We start from the raw sequence: 26,634 nt of genomic DNA on the forward strand, positions 1-26,634 counted from the left end.
GATCTATAATTAAACCTATTTTAAACGTCTACTTTAGGTCTATAAATCAACCTAAGGGTCTATAAATAAACCTAACTTAGGCGTCTATTTTAGGTCTATATATCAACCTATTTTAGATCTAAAAATCAACCTATTTTAGACGTCTATTTCTGGTCTATAAATCAACCTATTTTAGATCTATTTTAAACGTCTACTTTAGGTCTATAAATCAACCTAAGGGTCTATAAATCAACCTAATTTAGGCGTCTATTTTAGGTCTATATATCAACCTATTTTAGATCTAAAAATCAACCTATTTTAGACGTCTATTTCTGGTCTATAAATCGTCTATTTTAGGTCTATATATCAACCTATTTTAGATCTAAAAATCAACCTATTTTAAACGTCTACTTTAGGTCTATAAATCAACCTAAGGGTCTATAAATCAACCTAATTTAGGCATGTATTTTAGGTCTATATATCAACCTATTTCAGATCTAAAAATCAACCTATTTTAGACGTATATTTCTGATCTATAAATCGTCTATTTTAGGTCTATATATCAACCTATTTTAGATCTAAAAATCAACCTATTTTAGACGTCTATTTCTGGTCTATTTCAGATCTATAATTAAACCTATTTTAAACGTCTACTTTAGGTCTATAAATCAACCTAAGGGTCTATAAATACACCTAACTTAGGCGTCTATTTTAGGTCTATATATCAACCTATTTTAGATCTAAAAATCAACCTCTTTTAGACGTCTATTTCTGGTCTATAAATCAACCTATTTTAGATCTATTTTAAACGTCTACTTTAGGTCTATAAATCAACCTAAGGGTCTATAAATCAACCTAATTTAGGCGTCTATTTTAGGTCTATATATCAACCTATTTTAGATCTAAAAATCAACCTATTTTAGACGTCTATTTCTGGTCTATAAATCGTCTATTTTAGGTCTATATATCAACCTATTTTAGATCTAAATATAAACCTATTTTAGACGTCTATTTCTGGTCTATTTGAGATCTATAATTAAACCTATTTTAAACGTCTACTTAAGGTCTATAAATCAACCTAAGGGTCTATAAATCAACCTAATTTAGGCGTCTATTTTAGGTCTATATATCAACCTATTTTAGATCTAAAAATCAACCTATTTTAGACGTCTATTTCTGGTCTATAAATCAACCTATTTTAGATCTATTTTAAACGTCTACTTTAGGTCTATAAATCAACCTAATTTAGGCGTCTATTTTAGGTCTATATATCAACCTATTTTAGATCTAAAAATCAACCTATTTTAGACGTCTATTTCTGGTTTATAAATCGTCTATTTTAGGTCTATATATCAACCTATTTTAGATCTAAAAATAAACCTATTTTAAACGTCTACTTTAGGTCTATAAATCAACCTAAGGGTCTATAATTCAACCTAATTTAGGCGTCTATTTTAGGTCTATATATCAACCTATTTTAGATCTAAAAATCAACCTATTTTAGACGTCTATTTCTGGTCTATAAATCAACCTATTTTAGATCTATTTTAAACGTCTACTTTAGGTCTATAAATCAACCTAAGGGTCTATAAATCAACCTAATTTAGGCGTCTATTTTAGGTCTATATATCAACCTATTTTAGATCTAAAAATCAACCTATTTTAGACGTCTATTTCTGGTCTATAAATCGTCTATTTTAGGTCTATATATCAACCTATTTTAGATCTAAAAATCAACCTATTTTAGACGTCTATTTCTGGTCTATTTGAGATCTATAATTAAACCTATTTTAAACGTCTACGTTAGGTCTATAAATCAACCTAATCTAGGCGTATATTTTAGGTCTATATATCAACCTATTTTAGATCTAAAAAATCAACCTATTTTAGACGTCTATTTCTGGTCTATAAATCAACCTATTTTAGATCTATAAATAAACCTATTTTGAACGTCTACTTTAGGTCTATAAATCAACCTAATTTAGGCGTCTATTTTAGGTCTATATATCAACCTATTTTAGATCTAAAAATCAACCTATTTTAGACGTCTATTTCTGGTCTATAAATCAACCTATTTTAGATCTATTTTAAACGTCTACTTTAGGTCTATAAATCAACCTAAGGGTCTATAAATCAACCTAATTTAGGCGTCTATTTTAGGTCTATATATCAACCTATTTTAGATCTAAAAATCAACCTATTTTAGACGTCTATTTCTGGTCTATAAATCGTCTATTTTAGGTCTATATATCAACCTATTTTAGATCTAAAAATCAACCTATTTTAAACGTCTACTTTAGGTCTATAAATCAACCTAAGGGTCTATAAATCAACCTAATTTAGGCATGTATTTTAGGTCTATATATCAACCTATTTCAGATCTAAAAATCAACCTATTTTAGACGTCTATTTCTGGTCTATAAATCGTCTATTTTAGGTCTATATATCAACCTATTTTAGATCTAAAAATCAACCTATTTTAGACGTCTATTTCTGGTCTATTTCAGATCTATAATTAAACCTATTTTAAACGTCTACTTTAGGTCTATAAATCAACCTAAGGGTCTATAAATAAACCTAACTTAGGCGTCTATTTTAGGTCTATATATCAACCTATTTTAGATCTAAAAATCAACCTATTTTAGACGTCTATTTCTGGTCTATAAATCAACCTATTTTAGATCTATTTTAAACGTCTACTTTAGGTCTATAAATCAACCTAAGGGTCTATAAATCAACCTAATTTAGGCGTCTATTTTAGGTCTATATATCAACCTATTTTAGATCTAAAAATCAACCTATTTTAGACGTCTATTTCTGGTCTATAAATCGTCTATTTTAGGTCTATATATCAACCTATTTTAGATCTAAAAATCAACCTATTTTAAACGTCTACTTTAGGTCTATAAATCAACCTAAGGGTCTATAAATCAACCTAATTTAGGCATGTATTTTAGGTCTATATATCAACCTATTTCAGATCTAAAAATCAACCTATTTTAGACGTATATTTCTGATCTATAAATCGTCTATTTTAGGTCTATATATCAACCTATTTTAGATCTAAAAATCAACCTATTTTAGACGTCTATTTCTGGTCTATTTCAGATCTATAATTAAACCTATTTTAAACGTCTACTTTAGGTCTATAAATCAACCTAAGGGTCTATAAATACACCTAACTTAGGCGTCTATTTTAGGTCTATATATCAACCTATTTTAGATCTAAAAATCAACCTCTTTTAGACGTCTATTTCTGGTCTATAAATCAACCTATTTTAGATCTATTTTAAACGTCTACTTTAGGTCTATAAATCAACCTAAGGGTCTATAAATCAACCTAATTTATGCGTCTATTTTAGGTCTATATATCAACCTATTTTAGATCTAAAAATCAACCTATTTTAGACGTCTATTTCTGGTCTATAAATCAACCTATTTTAGATCTATAAATAAACCTATTTTAAACGTCTACGTTAGGTCTATAAATCAACCTAAGGGTCTATAAATCAACCTAATCTAGGCGTCTATTTTAGGTCTATATATCAACCTATTTTAGATCTAAAAAATCAACCTATTTTAGACTTCTATTTCTGGTCTATAAATCGTCTATTTTAGGTCTATATATCAACCTATTTTAGATCTAAAAATAAACCTATTTTAGACGTCTATTTCTGGTCTATTTGAGATCTATAATTAAACCTATTTTAAACGTCTACTTAAGGTCTATAAATCAACCTAAGGGTCTATAAATCAACCTAATTTAGGCGTCTATTTTAGGTCTATATATCAACCTATTTTAGATCTAAAAATCAACCTATTTTAGACGTCTATTTCTGGTCTATAAATCAACCTATTTTAGATCTATTTTAAACGTCTACTTTAGGTCTATAAATCAACCTAATTTAGGCGTCTATTTTAGGTCTATATATCAACCTATTTTAGATCTAAAAATCAACCTATTTTAGACGTCTATTTCTGGTTTATAAATCGTCTATTTTAGGTCTATATATCAACCTATTTTAGATCTAAAAATAAACCTATTTTAAACGTCTACTTTAGGTCTATAAATCAACCTAAGGGTCTATAATTCAACCTAATTTAGGCGTCTATTTTAGGTCTATATATCAACCTATTTTAGATCTAAAAATCAACCTATTTTAGACGTCTATTTCTGGTCTATAAATCAACCTATTTTAGATCTATTTTAAACGTCTACTTTAGGTCTATAAATCAACCTAAGGGTCTATAAATCAACCTAATTTAGGCGTCTATTTTAGGTCTATATATCAACCTATTTTAGATCTAAAAATCAACCTATTTTAGACGTCTATTTCTGGTCTATAAATCGTCTATTTTAGGTCTATATATCAACCTATTTTAGATCTAAAAATCAACCTATTTTAGACGTCTATTTCTGGTCTATTTGAGATCTATAATTAAACCTATTTTAAACGTCTACGTTAGGTCTATAAATCAACCTAATCTAGGCGTATATTTTAGGTCTATATATCAACCTATTTTAGATCTAAAAAATCAACCTATTTTAGACGTCTATTTCTGGTCTATAAATCAACCTATTTTAGATCTATAAATAAACCTATTTTGAACGTCTACTTTAGGTCTATAAATCAACCTAATTTAGGCGTCTATTTTAGGTCTATATATCAACCTATTTTAGATCTAAAAATCAACCTATTTTAGACGTCTATTTCTGGTCTATAAATCAACCTATTTTAGATCTATTTTAAACGTCTACTTTAGGTCTATAAATCAACCTAAGGGTCTATAAATCAACCTAATTTAGGCGTCTATTTTAGGTCTATATATCAACCTATTTTAGATCTAAAAATCAACCTATTTTAGACGTCTATTTCTGGTCTATAAATCGTCTATTTTAGGTCTATATATCAACCTATTTTAGATCTAAAAATCAACCTATTTTAAACGTCTACTTTAGGTCTATAAATCAACCTAAGGGTCTATAAATCAACCTAATTTAGGCATGTATTTTAGGTCTATATATCAACCTATTTCAGATCTAAAAATCAACCTATTTTAGACGTCTATTTCTGGTCTATAAATCGTCTATTTTAGGTCTATATATCAACCTATTTTAGATCTAAAAATCAACCTATTTTAGACGTCTATTTTTGGTCTATTTCAGATCTATAATTAAACCTATTTTAAACGTCTACTTTAGGTCTATAAATCAACCTAAGGGTCTATAAATAAACCTAACTTAGGCGTCTATTTTAGGTCTATATATCAACCTATTTTAGATCTAAAAATCAACCTATTTTAGACGTCTATTTCTGGTCTATAAATCAACCTATTTTAGATCTATTTTAAACGTCTACTTTAGGTCTATAAATCAACCTAAGGGTCTATAAATCAACCTAATTTAGGCGTCTATTTTAGGTCTATATATCAACCTATTTTAGATCTAAAAATCAACCTATTTTAGACGTCTATTTCTGGTCTATAAATCAACCTATTTTAGATCTATAAATAAACCTATTTTAAACATCTACGTTAGGTCTATAAATCAACCTAAGGGTCTATAAATCAACCTAATCTAGGCGTCTATTTTAGGTCTATATATCAACCTATTTTAGATCTAAAAAATCAACCTATTTTAGACGTCTATTTCTGGTCTATAAATCGTCTATTTTAGGTCTATATATCAACCTATTTTAGATCTAAAAATAAACCTATTTTAGACGTCTATTTCTGGTCTATTTGAGATCTATAATTAAACCTATTTTAAACTTCTACTTAAGGTCTATAAATCAACCTAAGGGTCTATAAATCAACCTAATTTAGGCGTCTATTTTAGGTCTATATATCAGTGCTTCTCAAATAGTGGGGCGCGCCCCCCAAGGGGGGCGCGGTGCTATTCCTGGGGGGGCGCGTGTGACCCTGGGGAACAGGCTTTTTTTTTGGCAGTACTAGAATAAAGTGTAATTGCGCGTTTACTACAGCAGGGGGCAGTGGCGCTCTCATTGTTACTTCTGTCACGTTTGCGACAGTGCAACATTTTACGACTTACAAGACAAGTTAGGATAGTCACGGTGGGGAGGGGGGGCGCGAATAGTTTTCTTCTTGCTAGGGGGGGGGGGGCGTAACAGAAAATAATTGAGAAGCACTGCTATATATCAACCTATTTTAGATCTAAAAATCAACCTATTTTAGACGTCTATTTCTGGTCTATAAATCAACCTATTTTAGATCTATTTTAAACGTCTACTTTAGGTCTATAAATCAACCTAATTTAGGCGTCTATTTTAGGTCTATATACCAACCTATTTTAGATCTAAAAATCAACCTATTTTAGACGTCTATTTCTGGTCTATAAATCGTCTGTTTTAGGTCTATATATCAACCTATTTTAGATCTAAAAATAAACCTATTTTAAACGTCTACTTTTGGTCTATAAATCAACCTAAGGGTCTATAAATCAACCTAATTTAGGCGTCTATTTTAGGTCTTTATATCAACCTATTTTAGATCTAAAAATCAACCTATTTTAGACGTCAATTTCTGGTCTATGAATCGTCTATTTTAGGTCTATATATCAACCTATTTTAGATCTAAAAATCAACCTAATTTAGACGTCTATTTCTGGTCTATTTGAGATCAATAATTAAACCTATTTTAAACGTCTACTTTAGGTCTATAAATAAACCTAAGGGTCTATAAATAAACCTAATTTAGGCGTCTATTTTAGGTCTATATATCAACCTATTTTAGATCTAAAAATCAACCTATTTTGGACGTCTATTTCTGGTCTATAAATCAACCTATTTTAGATCTATTTTAAACGTCTACTTTAGGTCTATAAATCAACCTAAGGGTCTATAAATCAACCTAATTTAGGCGTCTATTTTATGTCTATATATCAACCTATTTTAGATCTAAAAATCAACCTATTTTAGACGTCTATTTCTGGTCTATTTTAAATCTATAAATAAACCTATTTTAAATGTCTACGTTAGGTCTATAAATCAACCTAAGTGTCTATAAATCAACCTAATTTAGATCTAAAAATCAACCTATTTTAGACGTCTATTTCTGGTCTATAAATCGTCTATTTTAGGTCTATATATCAACCTATTTTAGATCTAAAAATAAACCTATTTTAAACGTCTACTTTAGGTCTATAAATCAACCTAAAGGTCTATAAATCAACCTAATTTAGGCGTCTATTTTAGGTCTATATATCAACCTATTTTAGATCTAAAAATCAACCTATTTTAGACGTCTATTTCTGGTCTATAAATCGTCTATTTTAGGTCTGTATATCAACCTATTTTAGATCTAAAAAAATAAACCTATTTTAAACGTCTACGTTAGGTCTATAAATCAACCTAAGGGTCTATAAATCAACCTAATCTAGGCGTCTATTTTAGGTCTATATATCAACCTATTTTAGATCTAAAAAATCAACCTATTTTAGACTTCTATTTCTGGTCTATAAATCAACCTATTTTAGATCTATAAATAAACCTATTTTGAACGTCTACTTTAGGTCTATAAATCAACCTAAGGGTCTATAAATCAACCTAATTTAGGTGTCTATTTTAGGTCTATATATCAACCTATTTTAGATCTAAAAATCAATCTATTCTAGACGTCTATTTCTGGTTTAAAAATTAACCTATTTTAGACGTCTATTTTTGGTTTAAAAATCAACCTTTTTTAGACGTCTATTTTTGGTTTAAAAATCAACCTTTTTTAGACGTCTATTTTTGGTCTAAAAATCAACCTATTTTAGACGTCTATTTTTGGTTTAAAAATCAACCTTTTTTAGACGTCTATTTTTTGTTTAAAAATCAACCTTTTTTAGACGTCTATTTCTGGTCTATAAATAAACCTATTTTAGATCTATTTTAAACATCTACTTTAGGTCTATAAATAAACCTAAGGGTCTATAAATCAACCTAATTTAGGCGTCTATTTTAGGTCTATATATCAACCTATTTTAGATCTAAAAACCAACCTATTTTAGACGTCTATTTCTGGTCTATTTTAGATCTATAAATAAACCTATTTTAAACGTCTACTTTAGGTCTATAAATCAACCTAAGGGTCTATAAATCAACCTAATTTAGGCGTCTATTTTAGGTCTATATATCAACCTATTTTAGATCTAAAAATCAACCTATTTTAGACGTCTATTTCTGGTCTATAAATCAACCTATTTTAGATCTATTTTAAACGTCTACTTTAGGTCTATAAATCAACCTAAGGGTCTATAAATCAACCTAAGGGTCTATAAATCAACCTAATTTAGGCGTCTATTTTAGGTCTATATATCAACCTATTTTAGATCTAAAAATCAACCTATTTTAGACGTCTATTTCTGTTCTATAAATCAACCTATTTTAGATCTATAAATAAACCTATTTTAAACGTCTACGTTAGGTCTATAAATCAACCTAAGGGTCTATAAATCAACCTAATCTAGGTGTCTATTTTAGGTCTATATATCAACCTATTTTAGATCTAAAAAATCAACCTATTTTAGACGTCTATTTCTGGTCTATAAATCAACCTATTTTAGATCTATTTTAAACGTCTACTTTAGGTCTATAAATCAACCTAAGGGTCTATAAATCAACCTAATTTAGGCGTCTATTTTAGGTCTATATATCAACCTATTTTAGATCTAAAAATCAACCTATTTTAGACGTCTATTTCTGGTCTATAAATCAACCTATTTTAGATCTATTTTAAACGTCTACTTTAGGTCTATAAATCAACCTAAGGGTCTATAAATCAACCTAATTTAGGCGTCTATTTTAGGTCTATATATCAACCTATTTTAGATCTAAAAATCAACCTATTTTAGACGTCTATTTCTGGTCTATAAATCGTCTATTTTAGGTCTATATATCAACCTATTTTAGATCTAAAAATCAACCTATTTTAAACGTCTACTTTAGGTCTATAAATCAACCTAAGGGTCTATAAATCAACCTAATTTAGGCATGTATTTTAGGTCTATATGTCAACCTATTTCAGATCTAAAAATCAACCTATTTTAGACGTATATTTCTGATCTATAAATCGTCTATTTTAGGTCTATATATCAACCTATTTTAGATCTAAAAATCAACCTATTTTAGACGTCTATTTCTGGTCTATTTCAGATCTATAATTAAACCTATTTTAAACGTCTACTTTAGGTCTATAAATCAACCTAAGGGTCTATAAATACACCTAACTTAGGCGTCTATTTTAGGTCTATATATCAACCTATTTTAGATCTAAAAATCAACCTATTTTAGACGTCTATTTCTGGTCTATAAATCAACCTATTTTAGATCTATTTTAAACGTTTACTTTAGGTCTATAAATCAACCTAAGGGTCTATAAATCAACCTAATTTAGGCGTCTATTTTAGGTCTATATATCAACCTATTTTAGATCTAAAAATCAACCTATTTTAGACGTCTATTTCTGGTCTATAAATCAACCTATTTTAGATCTATTTTAAACGTCTACTTTAGGTCTATAAATCAACCTAAGGGTCTATAAATCAACCTAATTTAGGCGTCTATTTTAGGTCTATATATCAACCTATTTTAGATCTAAAAATCAACCTATTTTAGACGTCTATTTCTGGTCTATAAATCGTCTATTTTAGGTCTATATATCAACCTATTTTAGATCTAAAAATCAACCTTTTTTAGACGTCTATTTCTGGTCTATTTGAGATCTATAATTAAACCTATTTTAAACGTCTACGTTAGGTCTATAAATCAACCTAATCTAGGCGTATATTTTAGGTCTATATATCAACCTATTTTAGATCTAAAAAATCAACCTATTTTAGACGTCTATTTCTGGTCTATAAATCAACCTATTTTAGATATATAAATAAACCTATTTTGAACATCTACTTTAGGTCTATAAATCAACCTAATTTAGGCGTCTATTTTAGGTCTATATATCAACCTATTTTAGATCTAAAAATCAACCTATTTTAGACGTCTATTTCTGGTCTATAAATCAACCTATTTTAGATCTATTTTAAACGTCTACTTTAGGTCTATAAATCAACCTAAGGGTCTATAAATCAACCTAATTTAGGCGTCTATTTTAGGTCTATATATCAACCTATTTTAGATCTAAAAATCAACCTATTTTAGACGTCTATTTCTGGTCTATAAATCAACCTATTTTAATTATCTACTTTAGGTCTATAAATCAACCTAAGGGTCTATAAATCAACCTAATTTAGGCGTCTATTTTAGGTCTATATATCAACCTATTTTAGATCTAAAAATCAACCTATTTTAGACGTCTATTTCTGGTCTATAAATCGTCTATTTTAGGTCTGTATATCAACCTATTTTAGATCTCAAAAAATAAACCTATTTTAAACGTCTACTTTAGGTCTATAAATCAACCTAAGGGTCTATAAATCAACCTAATTTAGGCGTCTATTTTAGGTCTATATATCAACCTATTTTAGATCTAAAAATCAACCTATTTTAGACGTCTTTTTCTGGTCTATAAATCGTCTATTTTAGGTCTATATATCAACCTATTTTAGATCTAAAAATCAACCTATTTTAGACGTCTATTTCTGGTCTATAAATCGTCTATTTTAGGTCTATATATCAACCTATTTTAGATCTAAAAATAAACCTATTTTAAGCGTCTACTTTAGGTCTATAAATCAACCTAAGGGTCTATAAATCAACCTAATTTAGGCGTCTATTTTAGGTCTTATATATCAACCTATTTTAGATCTAAAAATCAACCTATTTTAGACGTCTATTTCTGGTCTATAAATCGTAACGCGCTTCCAGCCAGTCTTTGCAGGCACGAGCAATGTTTCAAAGAAAATTTGATCAACATGCGACGGGCATTTTTTGCCAGATCGCTCCAAAATCGTTTGCAGTGTGCCCCCTACTCGTCCATCCGCAGAACAGGTATCGCTGTAGCCTAGCCCGGCTGCTTTGGGCAAGGACTGGAAACCAAGTAGACAACGGGCCATTCCCACAGACTGACAATTTAGGCCGAGAGTCCTGAACGCCACACGCCATGTTGAAAATGCATGACCGGATTGGAGATGTGACAGTCGTTGCTTTGCTTTTAGGTTGTTTCTGCTGCTCCATGGAGTCTGGTGTGCGCATTTACAATGTGGAGCCTTTGATGGAGAAGGGCCACTTGGGTGAGCGTCTTGCTGCTCGGCGCTGGCCGGGCGCCTGCTAACGTGGCCCGCCGTCTGCTTTGCAGATCACGAGCAGGTGGGCAGCGTGGCGTCGTGCTCCATGCTGCATCGCTCCAACCTGCTGGCCGTGGTCGGGGGCGGAGTCAGCCCCAAGTTCTCTGAGATATCCGGTGGGTGCCTTTTGAATTGGGCGAGCACGACCATGAAGCCAACCGGTGTGACTTTTCAGTGCTGATCTGGGATGACGCGTGCGATTCCCGAGACGCCAAAGACAAGCTGGTCCTGGAGTTCACCTTCACCAAGCCGGTGCTGGCGGTCCGGATGCGACACGACAAGTGAGTGGCGGCGGCTCGCTAAACTGGCCGAGAGGAGCGCAAACGTTGAAAGCAAACAAATTGGCGGGCTGCCTCCTCCCAGGATTGTCATGGTGTTGAAGAACAGGATCTATTTGTACAGCTTTCCCGACAAGCCGCTCAAGCTCTTTGAGTTTGATACGCGCGACAACCCCAAAGGTGAGCGAGTGAGCCAGCGAGCGCTCGGCCAGTCAGTCGCGCGGCTTCCTTTTATTAGCGTCTGCTTTTCCACCAGGTCTGTGCGACTTGTGTCCGAGTCTGGACAAGCAGCTGCTGGTTTTCCCGGGACACAAATGTGGAAGTCTGCAGCTGGCGGTAAATTGCCCCTCACACTTCCAAGCGTACGTGGGAGAGCCTGCGTCGCCGTCATTAGTCCGCTCCCGCCCTCCAGGACCTGTCCAACAGCAAGCCCGGGACGTCGTCGGCGCCGTTCACCATCAACGCGCACCAGAGCGAGATCGCCTGCCTGGCGCTCAACCAGCCGGGAAGCGTGGCCGCCTCGGCCTCTCGCAAGGGGACGCTCATACGCCTCTTTGACACCAGCAGCCGCGACAAACTGGTGGAGCTGCGGCGAGGCACCGACCCCGCCACGCTCTACTGGTAAGCGTGCCCCCCCCCTTATTATTATTATTTTTTTTAATTGTAGGTTTGCTCACCGCTGACCATGTCCCCTCCCCGCACCTGCACAGCCTCAACTTCAGTCACGACTCGTCCTTCTTGTGCGCATCCAGTGACAAAGGGACGGTCCACATCTTCGCCCTGAAAGACACCAAACTTAACCGCCGCTCCGCGTAAGACCGCCGCTCCGCGTAAGGCCGCCGCCCCGCTCCCTCGCCCACTCCCTCTTCAACGTGCGTGTGCGCCTGCCAGGTTGGCGCGCGTGGGCAAGGTGGGCCCCGTCATCGGCCAGTACGTGGACAGCCAGTGGTCGCTGGCCAGCTTCACCGTGCCCGCCGAGTGCGCCTGCATCTGCGCCTTCGGGAAGAACACATCCAAGAACGTCAACTCCGTCATCGGTCCGAGGGAGGGGTCGTCGTTTGCTGCGCACCAGCCACATTTTGCCTCTAACATTTCCTTTGCTCTCTATGGCAGCCATCTGCGTGGACGGCACCTTCCACAAGTACGTCTTCACGCCCGACGGAAACTGCAACCGAGAAGCCTTTGACGTCTACTTGGACATTTGCAACGACGACGACTTTTGATCCAGGACGGAAGGAAACGGGGAAGGACCCAAGGAAGAAACGGCAGGACACTTCAAGTGAAGCCAGGTGTCACCTTTTGCGGTTCGGCAGGTCCGTCACACCCCTGCGATTTCATTTGTACTTTGACACAAACTGAACAAAGGAAGCAAACCAGAAAAAAAAAGAAAAAGGCAGGCGACTTCTGTTTTTATTCAAAGCAAAATGATACGTACATTTACACATGAAGCACACGTGAGATCAGGGGAAAAACATTTAAATAAGAACCAAAAATACCCTGCCCCAACGCAGACGAGCACAATGGTCAGAGCAAAACCAACGGAGCGCTGGCTTGGCTGCCTTGCGTCTACAGCAGCTCGTGGCGACATTTTGGGCAATAGCTGACGCCAGTAATCAAGCGCGCGATGAAATCAACTTAGGAAAAAAAAGGATAAACATGCTTAACGCTAAAAACTTTAAATCAAGAACGCAGCATCGGCTCGCTGAAGTTTTCCATGAAGGCGGGCCCTCGCGTGTCCATCGAAGGTGGACGACCAAGAACGTTGTGAGGATCCTGTCCGACGTCGGCGGGAAAGGCACGCATGGTCTCCAAGACCAGGCCGAGGTGCTCCAGGAAGGAGTTGACGGATACGCGAAGGACGCGAGCTTGCTCTGCACGCCACTTCCTGAAAAGGTCACAAGAGGTCACTGGCGGGTGGGCGTGCGGGCGACGGCAGCGGGGCCGGGCGAAGGCTCCTCACGCGCTGAGCACACTCCCGGCGAGCGTCAGCCGCTTGCGGACGCCTCCTCGCCGGGGCTCGCGGTCGGGACTCAGCGAGCGCAGAGCCACAGCGGCCTGGCGCGCCGACTGGAAGGGAACTTGCAGCGAGCTAGAAAAGGGGAGGGTCAAGGAAACGTGTGCGAGTGACTCGACGTCAGCGCTCAGGAAAGAAGCCAAGCTCGCTCGCGGAGAATCAGGCCCAGAGACGTCGGAGACGCGATAACCTTATTGCTAGTTTGTCTGAAACTGCAAAGAGAACTCTCGACGCTTCAACATCACTGCAATCCAAGGATACAATTCCAATTGGCTCGCTTGCTCGCCGCTCTCGGGCGCCGCCATGTTATTCGTCTGCGGAAGCCTTCTTCGTCCGAGTAATCGGAGCACACTCGTTGCTCGCCCTCCCGCGCGGCCGCCCCCTAGCGGCAGAGCAGACAGCGCACAAAAGTCGACCATCGGGTTCGGAGGATATTTATTTCTTCTGCGCGGTTGAGTGACCGACCACAAATGTATGTACTATGAAGTTGTGTGAGCTTGTGGCGGACCTCAGTCCCAGGCCTATAGTTCGGGGTGGGTTGATATGTTTATCCTTTGCCAAATCATACACGCTTTGTATCTTTGATGACTTCTGACACAAGCTAAATGTTTCGCTCACAGTTCTTCGGTTTCTTCAACGCAAAGATTTGTGGCAGATTCTTTGCTCTTTTTTTTCTCTTTTTTCTGAGGAGGAGCTGTCAAAGTCACCTGTGCGCATGCACGTGTGAGTAGCTCATCCGAGGACGCGCCGACAGAACATTCTTCCAAATCCTCATTCCAGAAGCGTGCTGAAGTCACAACAAGGAGGTTTGTTTCGTCCTCTTTAAAAAAACTTTTTTTTTTACTTAGTCCTCTTTGAAAGTGAAACCCAACAACCAACACATGGTCAAAGGACTCTGTGAACGATAGAGGGAGGACAAAAGGAGACAATGACTCAGAGGGGGAAAACCATCTCAAGACCCCAAAAAGTTGCCAAGTATACATAGATGTTCGTAAGCCAAGGTTTCACTGTACTTGGGTTGGTCCAATTTAGAACCAAACTGGGCTGTTTTTAAGCCGGAATTGGTCAGGCTGAATGAAAACCAACAGACAGAGCATTGAAGCGTCTTTGGATCCTTGAAAAACACTATATGAATTGAATGCATTATTATTATTTTTGCGCCTACACTAAGTTGTTTTATTCCGAGCCACACTTAAGCTCTCCTCATCAGCTCCTTTGTATGGAAACCGTGGATTGACCTGTGCAACCACGTCTGCGCGCGTCTGACTGCACACGAGTCTCTTCCTTGTAGGGCACGGGCACTAGGCTGATGGCGGCAACAAAGAGTCTCTTTCTTGTAGGGCATGAGCACTCGGCTGATGGCGGCAACAAAGAGAGGCGGCGGCATGCTGCGTGACCTGCAGGTGGCGTTGCAGCGGAAGATTGAGGAGCTGACGGAGCGAGACGCGCTGATTGAGGAGCTGGAGTCAGAACTGGATGCCAAAGATCTCCTGATTGGCCATTTGCGGGCCGAGCTGGACCGTCATCGTAGTTTGATGCCGGGCACCGACGATACTGCCGCTGCACAGACACCCGACGCAGGTGTGACAAAACGTTCTCCTGAGTCACTGAACTGTTGAGGTCCGCCCGGGCGGAGGTTATGTTTTTTTTTAACATTTTCTTCACCTTTTTTTGTTGCATCCAGCAGGTGGCGCTCCAGCAATGCCAGCACCGTCACTCGATGAGCCTCAGCGCACCAAGAGACAGGCCATATCGGCAGAACCCAGCGCTCTGGATCCTGCCCGACTCACCGACGTCACGCTCACCAGCTACTGCAAGAGCAAAGAGTGAGCTTATGTTATTTTTGTTCTGTGTTTTGCAGACTCTTTTCAATCGTTACATCTGCGGTTCGGACCATTCCTTTCCGCTGTGAAAAAAAAAAAAGAGCCGTGAGGAGTGTGTGTTGCGCAGAGGCGACGCTTCCTACCTCAAGCCGAGGCTGCCTCTCGGTCGGGGTCGTGGGAGACCGAGAAGGCCGGCCCTGAGAAAGGTGCCTGCCCCATTGGAGCCAGGGTGTGTTTGCGTGCAGGTCCAGCGAGCTGATCCAGAGAGCGCTGATGGACAATGACTTCATGAAGCATCTGGAACATGGACAGGTGAGAAGACCCCAACCACCCCCCCCCACCACACCTCCACCCTCACCCCCCACTTGGCGTCTGTTTTGCTCACGCTTTGACGTCCGCCCTGTTTCCAGATCCTCACCATCTTGGACTGCATGCGGCCCACCAGCCTGGACAAAGGCTGCTGCGTCATCCAGGAGGGCGACGACGGATCTAGCGTCTTTGTTCTGGAGGGTGGGTCACTGCAGCTTTTGCTTCCGAGTCACGGCTCCCGTTTTCCCTTTTGCGTCCGTCCACAGAGGGCATGGTGGAGGTGAGCAAAGAAGGCAAAAAGCTGTGCACCATCGGCCCCGGCAAAGTCTTTGGCGAGCTCGCCATCTTGTACAACTGCACGCGCACGGCTACAGTGACGGGTACACCACAGTGCACACGACAGCGCCCCCTGAAGCTAGGACCGGAGTCCAGGCGTCATCTTCCAGCGTGTGTGTGTGCGTGTGCGTGCGTGCGTGTGCGCGCATGCACATGTGCGTGTGTGCAGCTCTGACCGACATCAAGTTGTGGGCCATTGATCGCCAGGGCTTTCAGACCATTATGATGAGGACCGGCCTCATCAAGCATTCCCAGTACACGGACTTCCTGCGCAGGTAACCTTGACGTCGTGACATGGCAGCAGCCTGACGTCCAAATGACGTGGCGTCTCCCTGTCGCTAGCGTTCCGTCCTTCCAGGCCCTTCCAGAGGACGTTCTCAGCAAGCTGGCTGATGTTCTGGAGGAGGTGAGTCCAGACCCGCCTGCACGTGTCACTCTCTGGTCATCTGACCCCCCGTGTGTGTGTGTCTGCGCACATCAGACTCACTATAGCAATGGCGACTACATCATCCGGCAGGGCGCCACGGGAGACACCTTCTTCATTATCAGTGAAGGGCAGGTGAGCTTTTCTACTCGTTCCGTGCCTGCCCGTAAGGTGCGCTGCCAAAGTGGATTGGGCAAAGTCTGCTCACTTTTACTTTGCACGGCCTCACAAGGTATGACTTTTGGCTTCCTTCGTGCAAAATCTCACTTGTGAGCATGTGCAGGTGACGGTGTGGCAGCAGACCGCCCCCAGTGGTCAGCAGGTGCCGGTGAAGACGCTGTCCAAAGGCGACTGGTTTGGCGAGCAAGCGCTGAAAGGGTGAAAGCGCGCTACGCCGTTCACGTCGCCGTCGCCCGTGCCTTCCCGCCATCCATTTAACGTGCTGCCTTTCCTGTCTCGTAGGGAAGATGTGCGTACGGCCTCCTCCCACGTTCCATCCTTTCACATCAGACAAGGCAAACATCGTGCATGGCTGAGTAGTCATTGTTTATCCCAGCAGCCACTGTCATGCCTTCACGGAAGCAAATGCGGCAGAAACTTGCAGAAACTTGCTCGACACAAAGCAAAATCAAAAGAATATTTAGAGTCCTAAAAAACAGAGTCTTTGGCGTCCTTGTGTGTTTTCCACATCATCTGAAGGAGTGAGGCCGCTCCTCAGTCGGGTTCATGCTGCCTCACGGCACTCTCCTTTGTTCCGCAGGTCCTTCAAGCAGCTGATCGGCGGCTTAGAGGAAGTGGACCGCCAGCAGGGAGACGACGAGCACGTCAAAGCCAAGTAAGTGGTGTACATCGCCGACGAACTCTCTATTGACGTCGAGGCAACGATGCACTAACGCATGTGCGCAGGTGCCCGGCTGAGGACGACTTCTTCTCCGGCGTGACGCTCGACGACCTTGCCGTGGTCTGCACCTTGGGCATGGGTGGCTTCAGCCGCGTGGAGCTGGTGGGTGGGTCCCCGCGCCGGCGGCCGTGGTGCCGACGCGTGGTGACGTGTGGCCGCGTCGCCTTCAGGTGCAGCTCAAGAGAGACGCTGGGCGCTCCTTCGCCCTCAAAGTGTTGAAGAAGCGCCACATTCTGGACACCAGGCAGCAGGAGCACATCCTGTCGGAACGCCGCATCATGATGGAAGTCAACAGCCCCTTCATCATCAGGTCACTGTTTAGTCCCTCCGTTCATGTCCAAAGCAGGCAAAGTACAAGTCCAGCTCGTGGGGTGCCAAGCGCAGGTTTGAGGTGCCCGCGTGCCAGCGGCCTCAAGCCCATTGTTTCTTTTCCCCTCATAAGTAGGGGTGTAAATCGCGGGTTTTGTCACGATACGATATATCGATACAAAGAACCACGATACGATATTTGCCGATATCTTAAAGCCTGCTGTGATTCATTCACGATACATCACGGTATAGTGCTCTACGATCGATATAGAACAATATCCTGATTTATAACAATTCATATCTTAAAGCCTGCTGTGATTCATTCACGATACATCACGATATAGTGCTCTACGATAAATATAGAACAATATCCTGATTTATAACAATTCATACGCAAAATCAACAAGGTACTGCAAACTCTTTATTTAGGAAATTACAAAGTGCTTCCAAATGAATGACTTGAAGCCCAAAGGGGAACGAATGTCCTTGTCTTCTTGGACACTAGCCATAGCACCAGCCCAGGAGCCGCGTAGTTGTCGGCTCCCCTTTCACGTGCCTGCTCTGCTCACAACACAACACGCCGCGCGCTGCTCCCGGAAAGAGGAAGCAAGCAACAATGAACTGGATTTCAAAATAAAGTCGCGTCTAATGTCTGAGGTCAAAAACGGGCGATATAGATCGATGTTTACGTTTAGCATCGATGCCAACAAATCGTAGAGCATTATATCGATGCATCGTCACACCCCTACTCATAAGTGGCCACCGCCAGCTGTTCTGAAGCACAGTAATGCGTCCCTGTCCGCAGGTTGTACCGCACCTTCCGGGACCCCAAATACTTGTATATGCTGCTAGAGGTTTGTCTTGGCGGAGAGCTGTGGACGCTCTTAAGAGACAGGTGGGTGTCGGGTCGGGATGAGCACGTTGTCGCTGTGTGCGAAGGCACCGCCGGCCGCGTTCTTTGAAAGTCACAAAGATGGGCCCAAACGCCGACGTCGCAAGCGTGCTGTCCCTTTCTGTGCCACCAGGGGCTCCTTTGACGACGGGACCACAAGATTCTACACGACGTGCGTTATCGAGGCTCTGGCGGAGCTCCACTGTAAAGGGATCATCTACCGAGACCTCAAGCCGGAGAATATCATCCTTGACCACAGAGGCTACGCCAAGTTGGTGAGTCTTCAAGGCGCTCGTCAACAGCGGCGGCGTGACGCTAACGGAGGGCGCGGCGCGGGCGTGCGTGCGTGCGTCCGGCCGCTAGGTGGATTTTGGCTTCGCTAAGAAGGTGGGCTTGGGGAAGAAGACCTGGACCTTCTGCGGGACCCCCGAGTACGTGGCCCCCGAGATCATCCTCAACAAAGGTCACGACAGCTCGGCCGACTGCTGGTCCCTGGGGATCCTGGTCTTTGAGCTTCTCAGCGGAAGGTAGGTGGGTGGGCGGTCTTGTGCGCATTGGCGTGATCGTGCGGGCTTCGGCAGCGCGTTGATCCCTTCCCGGTCGGTCCCGCAGTCCGCCGTTTTCCGGCTCGGACCCCATGAAGACGTACAACATCATCTTGAGGGGGATCGACATGGTGGAATTCCCCAAAAAGATCACCAAGAGTGCCGCAAACCTCATCAAGAGACTCTGCAGGTTGTGGCCCAGCAAAGGCTACCAAGTATTTGCCCTTCTTAGTTAAGAGAGGTGGGGTCGCAAGAGGGCCAGTTTGCGCAGCGGCCCCAAATTGTGCGCTCACAGAAGGCACACTTAGGGCGCTCTTCTCGCCCGCCGCGCTCCGTTTGGATTGACGTCCAATTGCTCATCGGGGCGCCAGTTGGTGTCGACTGCGGCTCGTTCACAGTCGGCTCACGTCAGAGCTGTTTGGGCGAGAAGGGAGCAGACGTAGAGGAGATGATAGAATTCGAGTGCTGAATATGGCCGTCGTAAGCAAGCGCGTGTGTGTGTGTCAGGGACAACCCCTCGGAACGTCTCGGGAACCAGAAGAACGGCGTAAAGGACATTCAGAAGCACAAGTGAGTAACATAACGTGCAGGCCGGCGGTCGTCCGCGCCCTCATTGTCCCTCCTCTTCTTCCTGCAATCAGGTGGTTCGAGGGCTTCAACTGGGATGGCCTCCGCCAGGGAACCTTGGACTGTCCCTTTATGCCAAGGGTGAGTTGGCGCCCCTTTAGAGGCACCTCGGTTGCGTGGGCTGGAAGCGCTTTGCCGTCTGCAGGGCTCGCCACGGTAGCCCCAGCCAAGATTGCACGTGAGCTCCGAGAGGCAGTCAGCTCGAAGAATATGACGCGACAGCCAAATCTTTGATCCATCGGAGGGCTTTGTGCATTTTGCTGCTGCTTGCAGAAAAATAATGTCACGGTTGTTCAGTTAACCCAATCACAGCTGAGCAACTGTGACGTCGTCAAAGACGCGGCATGCCGAGCGTGACAAACCGCCCGCCGCTGAAGGTGTTTTGCTCTGCGGCGCTGTACGCTTTTGCCATCAGGTGGACGGCCCGTTGGACAACAGCAACTTTGATGACTTCCCCCTGGACACCGAGGGCCCTCCCCCTGATGACGAGTCAGGCTGGGACCTGGAGTTCTGAAACAGCTTGGCCAGGTCAGAGGCTCAATGGAGAACGCACAAGGTCCATAACTTCAAAGAAATGTTTAATATTTCAATGTTCATTTGTGTTAACAACCCACTCTTTCATTTCAACCGCGTGTATAGACATATGTTCTGTTACATCAACATACATTTTTTTTAAGCTGGTCTACTGATTGCTAACTACAGTGTTTTCCGTCGCTCAGGAGTACAAGTCGCAACAACAGCCATAAAATGCATAATAAAAAAGAAAAAAAACGTAAGTCGCATGTTTGGCGGAACTTAATTCGATAAAATCCAACATCAAGAACAGACACGAATAGGCAACAACAGCCTAAACGATACGCATACGGTATTGTAACGTTACATAAACACAAACGAGGAACTGACGTAAAATGAACAGTTATTCAAATAAATATAACATAAATAACACGTTGATCAAAACATCCGTGTCACTCCAAATCATTAAATGCATCGAAATCTTCGGCCCCCGCCGCTGTCGACTCAGGGAGTATATGTGGCGCTGACGTCGGACTCAGTATCAGTTGCAGCTATTCCACCCTCGCCTGGCTGGAGCTGAGGGATCAATTGGCCAAAGCCAAGCTGTGACGTCTTCATAACGTGACTTCCAACCGCAAGCAGAGGAGGTCTCTCACATTTGGATTCCGCTTCGGTGACTTAAGACTGTAAGACAGGAAATAGAACACAGGGTGCATTTATTAAATAATAACACACGGCTTTGGTAATTCCAGCGACACACACAAAATGCGGCCTGCAGCAATGTGCGGCCAATTTCCAAGATAAACAGTGACCCATGCGTATGTTTAGGAGACAAGGGAATTTAGCTACGCAGTTACTAAATGATCATAGTGCCAAGTAGCAAACAAAGAGGCTGGACAAGGTGGTGAAAAAAGCCGGCTCTGTCCTGGGCTGCAGTCTGGACCGTGTGGAGGTGGTAGGGGAGAGGAGGAGGGTGGCTAAGCTGTCCTCCATCATGGACAACATCTCCCACCCCCTTCATGAGACTGTCAGAGCCCTGGAGAGCTCCATCAGTGACCGGCTTCGTCACCCACGATGACCCACCGAGAGGCATCGCACGCAGGTCCTTCCTCCCTGCTGCCATCAGACTGGACAACCAGGCTTATCACTGTAGCTAACGGACAATAATTACGTGCAATAATCAAAAAGTCAAAAAAGTCAAAAGTCAGCTTTATTGTCAATCTCTTCACATGTCACACAAAGAATATTAACGTGCAATATCTGTCTACCTCATACTCTTTTTACCTGCTTTATTTTTTGCACAGTTTTTTTTCTTCCTTTGCACTATTTTTCTATCTAATATTTATTTATATTGTGTATATACTGTCCATATTTTTTTAATTATATATATCTTTTACTTTTTAAAATCTTTTACCCCCTTCTCCACATGCGTGTGTGTGTGTATATGTTAAGTGTACTGCTGCTTACACAGGAGTTTCCCCATTGAGGGAATAATAAAGGATCATCTTATTTGACCAGCTCAGTGGCCTAGTGGTAGAGTGTCCGCCCTGAGACGGACGGAAGGTTGTGGGTTCAAACCCCGGCCGAGTCATACCAAAGACTATAAAAATGGGACCTATTGCCTCCCTGCTTGGCACTCAGCATTAAGGGTTGGAATTGGGGGGTTAGATCACCAAATGATTCCCGAGCACGGCACCGCTGCTGCTCACTGCTCCCCTCTCCCCCGGGGATGGATTAAGATCACACGGGGATGGGTTAAATGCAGAGGACAAATTTCACCACACCCAGATGTGTGTGTGACGATCATTGGGAATTTAACTTTTAACTCATCATTCTGATGTATTGGTACAATATGACATGTCGTGTGTGTTATGATTCATAATTTTTCATGTCATGACGTCTGCCACACCGTGGTCACGTGACGTTGAAGGGCGGATCTTGCCACTGAGCTGGTCATTAAATAGGAAGACTTTTTTTAATGTATTTAAATCTATTTTGAGTTTGCGCCATTATTTCAACGCATAACAACTGTAAGTCTACTAAACAAAACAGCGGTTGCTATAGGATGTCAGCCATGTTGTGGTCACATGACGCGGACATGATGTCGATGGGCGGAGCTTCCGCCAAAATTCAAATCCGAGCGCGCGGCTCGCGACAGGAAGACGGCAATGGCGAGCAACGAGACACAGCGACGACTAACAAGAGAAATATTTTTATTTTCTGCTTGCAACTGTACCGTCCAGAGCGCACACGGTAAATACAACCCATTGTTTTTAAAAAGAAGTACTTTTGTAGCCCTGAAAAGCGAGTGAGTGTGGCGGTTGGGCGGGACGTCGAACTCGGCGTCTGCTTTCAGCCACAGACGCCGAATTTCGACGATTCTCCCTGGTCAACGGTTGTAAATGATCGCGTTGATTAAAAAAGAGAACTTTATATAACTCTAATTTACCGTTTTAGATAATATTACGCCGCAGTCATGTGACCCGGACGTGACGTCGGTGGGTGGAGCTTCCGCCAAAATTCAAATCCGAGGACGCGGCTTGCAACTGGACGTAGGACGGCGGCAATGCCGAGAAACGCGACGCAGCGACGACTAACAAGAGAAATATTTTTATTTCCTGCTTGCAACTGGACCGTCTAGAGCGTACACGGTAAATACAACTCATTGCTTTTAAAAAGAAGTACTTTTGTTGCCCTGAAAAGCGAGTGAGTGCGCCGGCTACGTCGAACTCTGCGTCTGGGGCCTACCACAGAGGCCGAATTTCGACGATTCTCCCTGGTCAACGGTTGTAAATGATCGCGTTGAATAAAAAAGTGAACTTTATTTAACTCTAATTTACCGTTTTAGATAATATTACGTTGCAGTCATGTGACGCCGATATGACTGCAATTGGCGCTACTCCCGCCGAGATTATAATTCGTGGGCGCGAATACAAACTCGGCGATTATCAACAGAAATATCTTTAATTTCTGCTTGCAACTGGACCGTCTAGAGCAGGGGTGGGCAAACTTTTTGACTCGCCGGCCGAACCGGGAACCAGGAGCAGATGGCCGTAGTGTTTAAAGAGATTTACTTTTGTGAAGTTTGACTAAAGTTGTCGATGTAGCTAGCGTCCAGTGTAATAGCAATGTGTAGCTGAGTAGCTAACCCTAGCTGAAACGTAGTTGCGTTGCATCTGCGTATGTTGGTTGAGGTTAAATGTTAACGTTTAATTTCATTCCATTAGGTTCAACGTTGTTTGCTGTATGTTTTCCACTGTTAGAAGAAGAAGAATGTAAGAAGAATGACTATACAAATCAATTGGAGGCTTGCTTCATTGATCACAACCGTGAGTACCCCTTTCTTCCTCCATTTATGTTCAACACTATTTCATGTCTAACAGTAATAAATGTAACACATAACCATAAGTAAATTGAGTGTGGGCACTCTCAAATTAACATATGTGATTATACTGTGTAATCTGTCACCGAGTATATTGTTGCAAAGTAATATAAGAAAAGATCCAAAATTGTAATTCAGAATAGTTTTCAAAAGAAGGCCATTATAATTATATACAAATCTGGTTACCCTGAACATAATAACAAGCTATTTCGTAAATCCCAAATTCTTCAATTCAAAGATTTGGTCAATTATCAGACTGCTCAAATGATGCTCAAAGCGAAGCTAAACTGTTTACCCCAAAAATATTCAAAAAACTTCTATCAATTCAACTAAGTGTTTAATATGGCCTATCAGGGCTGAAGTCAAAATTTGGCACCATCATGTGGTGAAATGTGGAATTGCAGCACATCCAATTTTGCCTGGGAACAAACGGATTAAATAAATCTTACTTCTCTTCTTGTCACTCCTTCTCAACCAAGTAAATTGCCCATTTTGCGCAGTAGATGTTCTGTTAATACCTAGTATTTATACAAAGTCATAATTTAAATTACTTTCAACATTCATTCATCCATTCAAGAAAGATCCAAAGTAGTAATCCAGAATAGTTTTTAAAAGAAGGCCATTCGAATTGTAAACAAATCTGATTACCTTGAACATGATAACAAGCTATTTCTTAAATCCTAAATTCTTCAATTCAAAGATTTGGTTGATTATCAGACTGCTCAAATGATGCTCAAAGCGAAGCTAAACTGTTTACCTAAAAATATTCAAAAGCATATACAAACTATGTCTAATTCAGAACATTCATGTTACTTCACTCGGTCTTATTACCAACTTCTATCCATTCAACTAAGTGTTTAATATGGCCTATCAGGGCTGAAGTCAAAATCTGGCACCATCATGTGGTGGAATCTGGAATTGCAGCACATCCAATTTTGCCTGGAAACAAACTGATTAAATAAATCTTACTTCTTCTTGTCACTCCTTCTCAACCAAGTAAATTGCCCATTTTGCGCAGTAGATGTTCTGTTAATACCTAGTATTTATACAAAGTCATAATTTAAATTACTTTCAACATTCATTCATCCATTCAAGAAAGATCCAAAGTAGTAGTCCAGAATAGTTTTTAAAAGAAGGCCATTCGAATTGTAAACAAATCTGATTACCTTGAACATGATAACAAGCTATTTCTTAAATCCCAAATTCTTCAATTCAAAGATTTGGTTGATTATCAGACTGCTCAAATGATGCTCAAAGCGAAGCTAAACTGTTTACCTAAAAATATTCAAAAGCATATTCAAACTGTCTAATTCAGAACATTCATGTTACTCCACTCGGTCTTATTACCAACTTCTATCAATTCAACTAAGTGTTTAATATGGCCTATCAGAGCTGAAGTCAAAATCTGGCACCATCATGTGGTAACATCTGGAATTGCAGCACATCCAATTTTGCCTGGGAACAAACAGATTAAATAAGTCTTACTTCTCTTCTTGCCACTCCTTCTCAAACAAGTAAATTGCCCATTTTGCACAGTAGATGTTTTGTTAATACCTAGTATTTATACAAAGTCATAATTTAAATTACTTTCAACATTCATTCATCCATTCAACCACCGTGACTCCACTCGCTCTTATTACCAACTTCTATCAATTAAACTAAGCATTTAATACATCCTATAAGGTCTCAAGTCACGATTTGGCACCATACTTTGTTGAAATCTGCAATTGCAGCAAATGCAATTTTGCCAGGGAACAAAAATAAATTAAATAAACTAAATAAGTCTTACTTCTTCCCATTAAATAAATTAATAAGTCTTGCTATTCCCCACTCCTTTTCAAAAAAGTAGTTTAAAACGAGGGCCCCTCCCTCAATCTTTAACCCTAACCTCGCACGTCACATTGTGTTGTATCTGTGAATGTTGGTTGAGGCCAAATGATAAAGTTTTCTTCCATTCCTTTAGGTTCCACGCTGTTCGTTGCCAGTATGTTTGAAGGATACAAAGTACAACGTTTGCACGTTGGCGAAGACGTCTCCGGTGAGTCCTTCCTTCCTTTTTATTCATGGGAAAGTCACAGACAACAATAGCTAAAGTAACACATTGTTAGAGGTAACTACATTTGTCTTAAATTGGATAGATCACTTGTTCCCACACCTTTTCGAACAAGTAAACTGGCCATTTTGTGCAGGAGATTTTCTGTTTATTCCTAGTATTTATACAGTCATCATTTAAATGAACAAATAACAAAAAACTTCTAAGCCTGTGGTGAGGACTGTGAGGAAGTGGACAGTGGAGTCAAGGCAGGACCTCCAAGCCTGCTTTGACTGCACCGATTGGGGAGCTTTCGAAGCTGCAACTTCAGACTTGCATGAACTCACTGACACTGTCACATCATACATCAGTTTTTGTGAGGATCTGTGTGTGCAGACTAAGACCTTCTGCACGTACAACAACGACAAACCTTGGTTTACACCGAACCTCAGGAGGCTGCGCAAAGTCAAGGAGGAGGCCTACAGGAGTGGCGACCGCGAGCTGTTCAGGCAGACCAGAAACGCGCTGAACCAAGAGGTCAGGAAAGCCAGGAGGTGTTACGGGGAGAACCTGAAGAGACACCTCTCTGCCAATCCTGATCCCTCAACGGTGTGGAAAGGTCTGCAGAGCATCACGGGCTACAAGAAACGAACCACCCGTCCTGTAGAGAGCCCAAGACTTGCTAACCAGCTAAACAAGCTCTACTGCAGGTTTGATCGGTCCTCCCACACAACGGGACCTCCTGCAACACAATCTACATACTCACCTCTCCCCACAACTGCTCTGTCCACACCTCTATCATCGCTGTCACCCACTCACTCTCTTGCAGAGGCCGCGCCCGCACTCCAGGTCCGCGAGGAGGAAGTGCGCCAGATGTTCCGGAGACAAAAGACCAGGAAGGCACCGGGCCCAGACGGCGTGTCACCTTCCTGCTTGAAAGTCTGCGCTGAGCAGCTGGCACCCACCTTTGCACGGATCTTCAACCGTTCTCTGGAGCTGTGTGAGGTGCCCTCGTGCTTCAAGAGCTC

The 26,634-nt window shown here is 41.3% G+C and overlaps 3 protein-coding genes across 5 annotated transcripts; 2 read left to right on the forward strand and 1 right to left on the reverse strand.

Moving 5' to 3' along the window:
• The first annotated feature begins 11,093 nt into the window (after positions 1–11,093).
• On the forward strand, positions 11,094–14,993 carry LOC133148564 (WD repeat domain phosphoinositide-interacting protein 4). The gene is made up of 11 exons (XM_061271608.1): positions 11,094–11,167; positions 11,233–11,337; positions 11,397–11,502; positions 11,585–11,679; positions 11,756–11,835; positions 11,912–12,120; positions 12,210–12,311; positions 12,391–12,536; positions 12,613–12,812; positions 14,205–14,319; positions 14,854–14,993. Exons 1-9 carry the CDS (start codon positions 11,110–11,112, stop codon positions 12,720–12,722), a joined length of 1,011 nt encoding a protein of 336 aa, XP_061127592.1. The 5' UTR covers positions 11,094–11,109; the 3' UTR covers positions 12,723–12,812; positions 14,205–14,319; positions 14,854–14,993.
• LOC133148565 (EKC/KEOPS complex subunit LAGE3-like) lies at positions 12,892–13,931 on the reverse strand. The gene is made up of 3 exons (XM_061271609.1): positions 13,775–13,931; positions 13,460–13,588; positions 12,892–13,384 (listed from the first exon to the last, which is right to left on the reverse strand). Exons 1-3 carry the CDS (start codon positions 13,816–13,818, stop codon positions 13,180–13,182), a joined length of 378 nt encoding a protein of 125 aa, XP_061127593.1. The 5' UTR covers positions 13,819–13,931; the 3' UTR covers positions 12,892–13,179.
• LOC133148563 (cGMP-dependent protein kinase 1-like) lies at positions 14,842–20,455 on the forward strand. 3 transcript variants are annotated; one of them, XM_061271605.1, is made up of 20 exons: positions 14,842–15,094; positions 15,198–15,339; positions 15,582–15,648; positions 15,747–15,846; positions 15,912–16,025; positions 16,151–16,256; positions 16,324–16,387; positions 16,463–16,540; positions 16,689–16,783; positions 16,868–16,936; positions 17,166–17,240; positions 17,312–17,408; positions 17,477–17,616; positions 18,421–18,510; positions 18,641–18,782; positions 18,871–19,034; positions 19,120–19,242; positions 19,560–19,622; positions 19,694–19,760; positions 20,095–20,455. In XM_061271605.1, exons 1-20 carry the CDS (start codon positions 14,857–14,859, stop codon positions 20,191–20,193), a joined length of 2,133 nt encoding a protein of 710 aa, XP_061127589.1. In that variant the 5' UTR covers positions 14,842–14,856; the 3' UTR covers positions 20,194–20,455. The 3 variants fall into 3 exon arrangements, with proteins under 3 accessions (XP_061127589.1, XP_061127590.1, XP_061127591.1); XM_061271606.1 differs by lacking the exons at positions 14,842–15,094; positions 15,198–15,339; positions 15,582–15,648; positions 15,747–15,846 and having other exon boundaries at positions 16,020–16,100; positions 16,189–16,256; XM_061271607.1 differs by lacking the exons at positions 14,842–15,094; positions 15,198–15,339; positions 15,582–15,648; ... (4 more) ...; positions 16,463–16,540; positions 16,689–16,783 and having other exon boundaries at positions 16,868–16,874.
• The last annotated feature ends 6,179 nt before the right edge of the window (positions 20,456–26,634 follow it).

This window comes from Syngnathus typhle, unplaced genomic scaffold (assembly GCF_033458585.1).
Source record: "Syngnathus typhle isolate RoL2023-S1 ecotype Sweden unplaced genomic scaffold, RoL_Styp_1.0 HiC_scaffold_115, whole genome shotgun sequence".
Taxonomy (NCBI): domain Eukaryota; kingdom Metazoa; phylum Chordata; class Actinopteri; order Syngnathiformes; family Syngnathidae; genus Syngnathus; species Syngnathus typhle.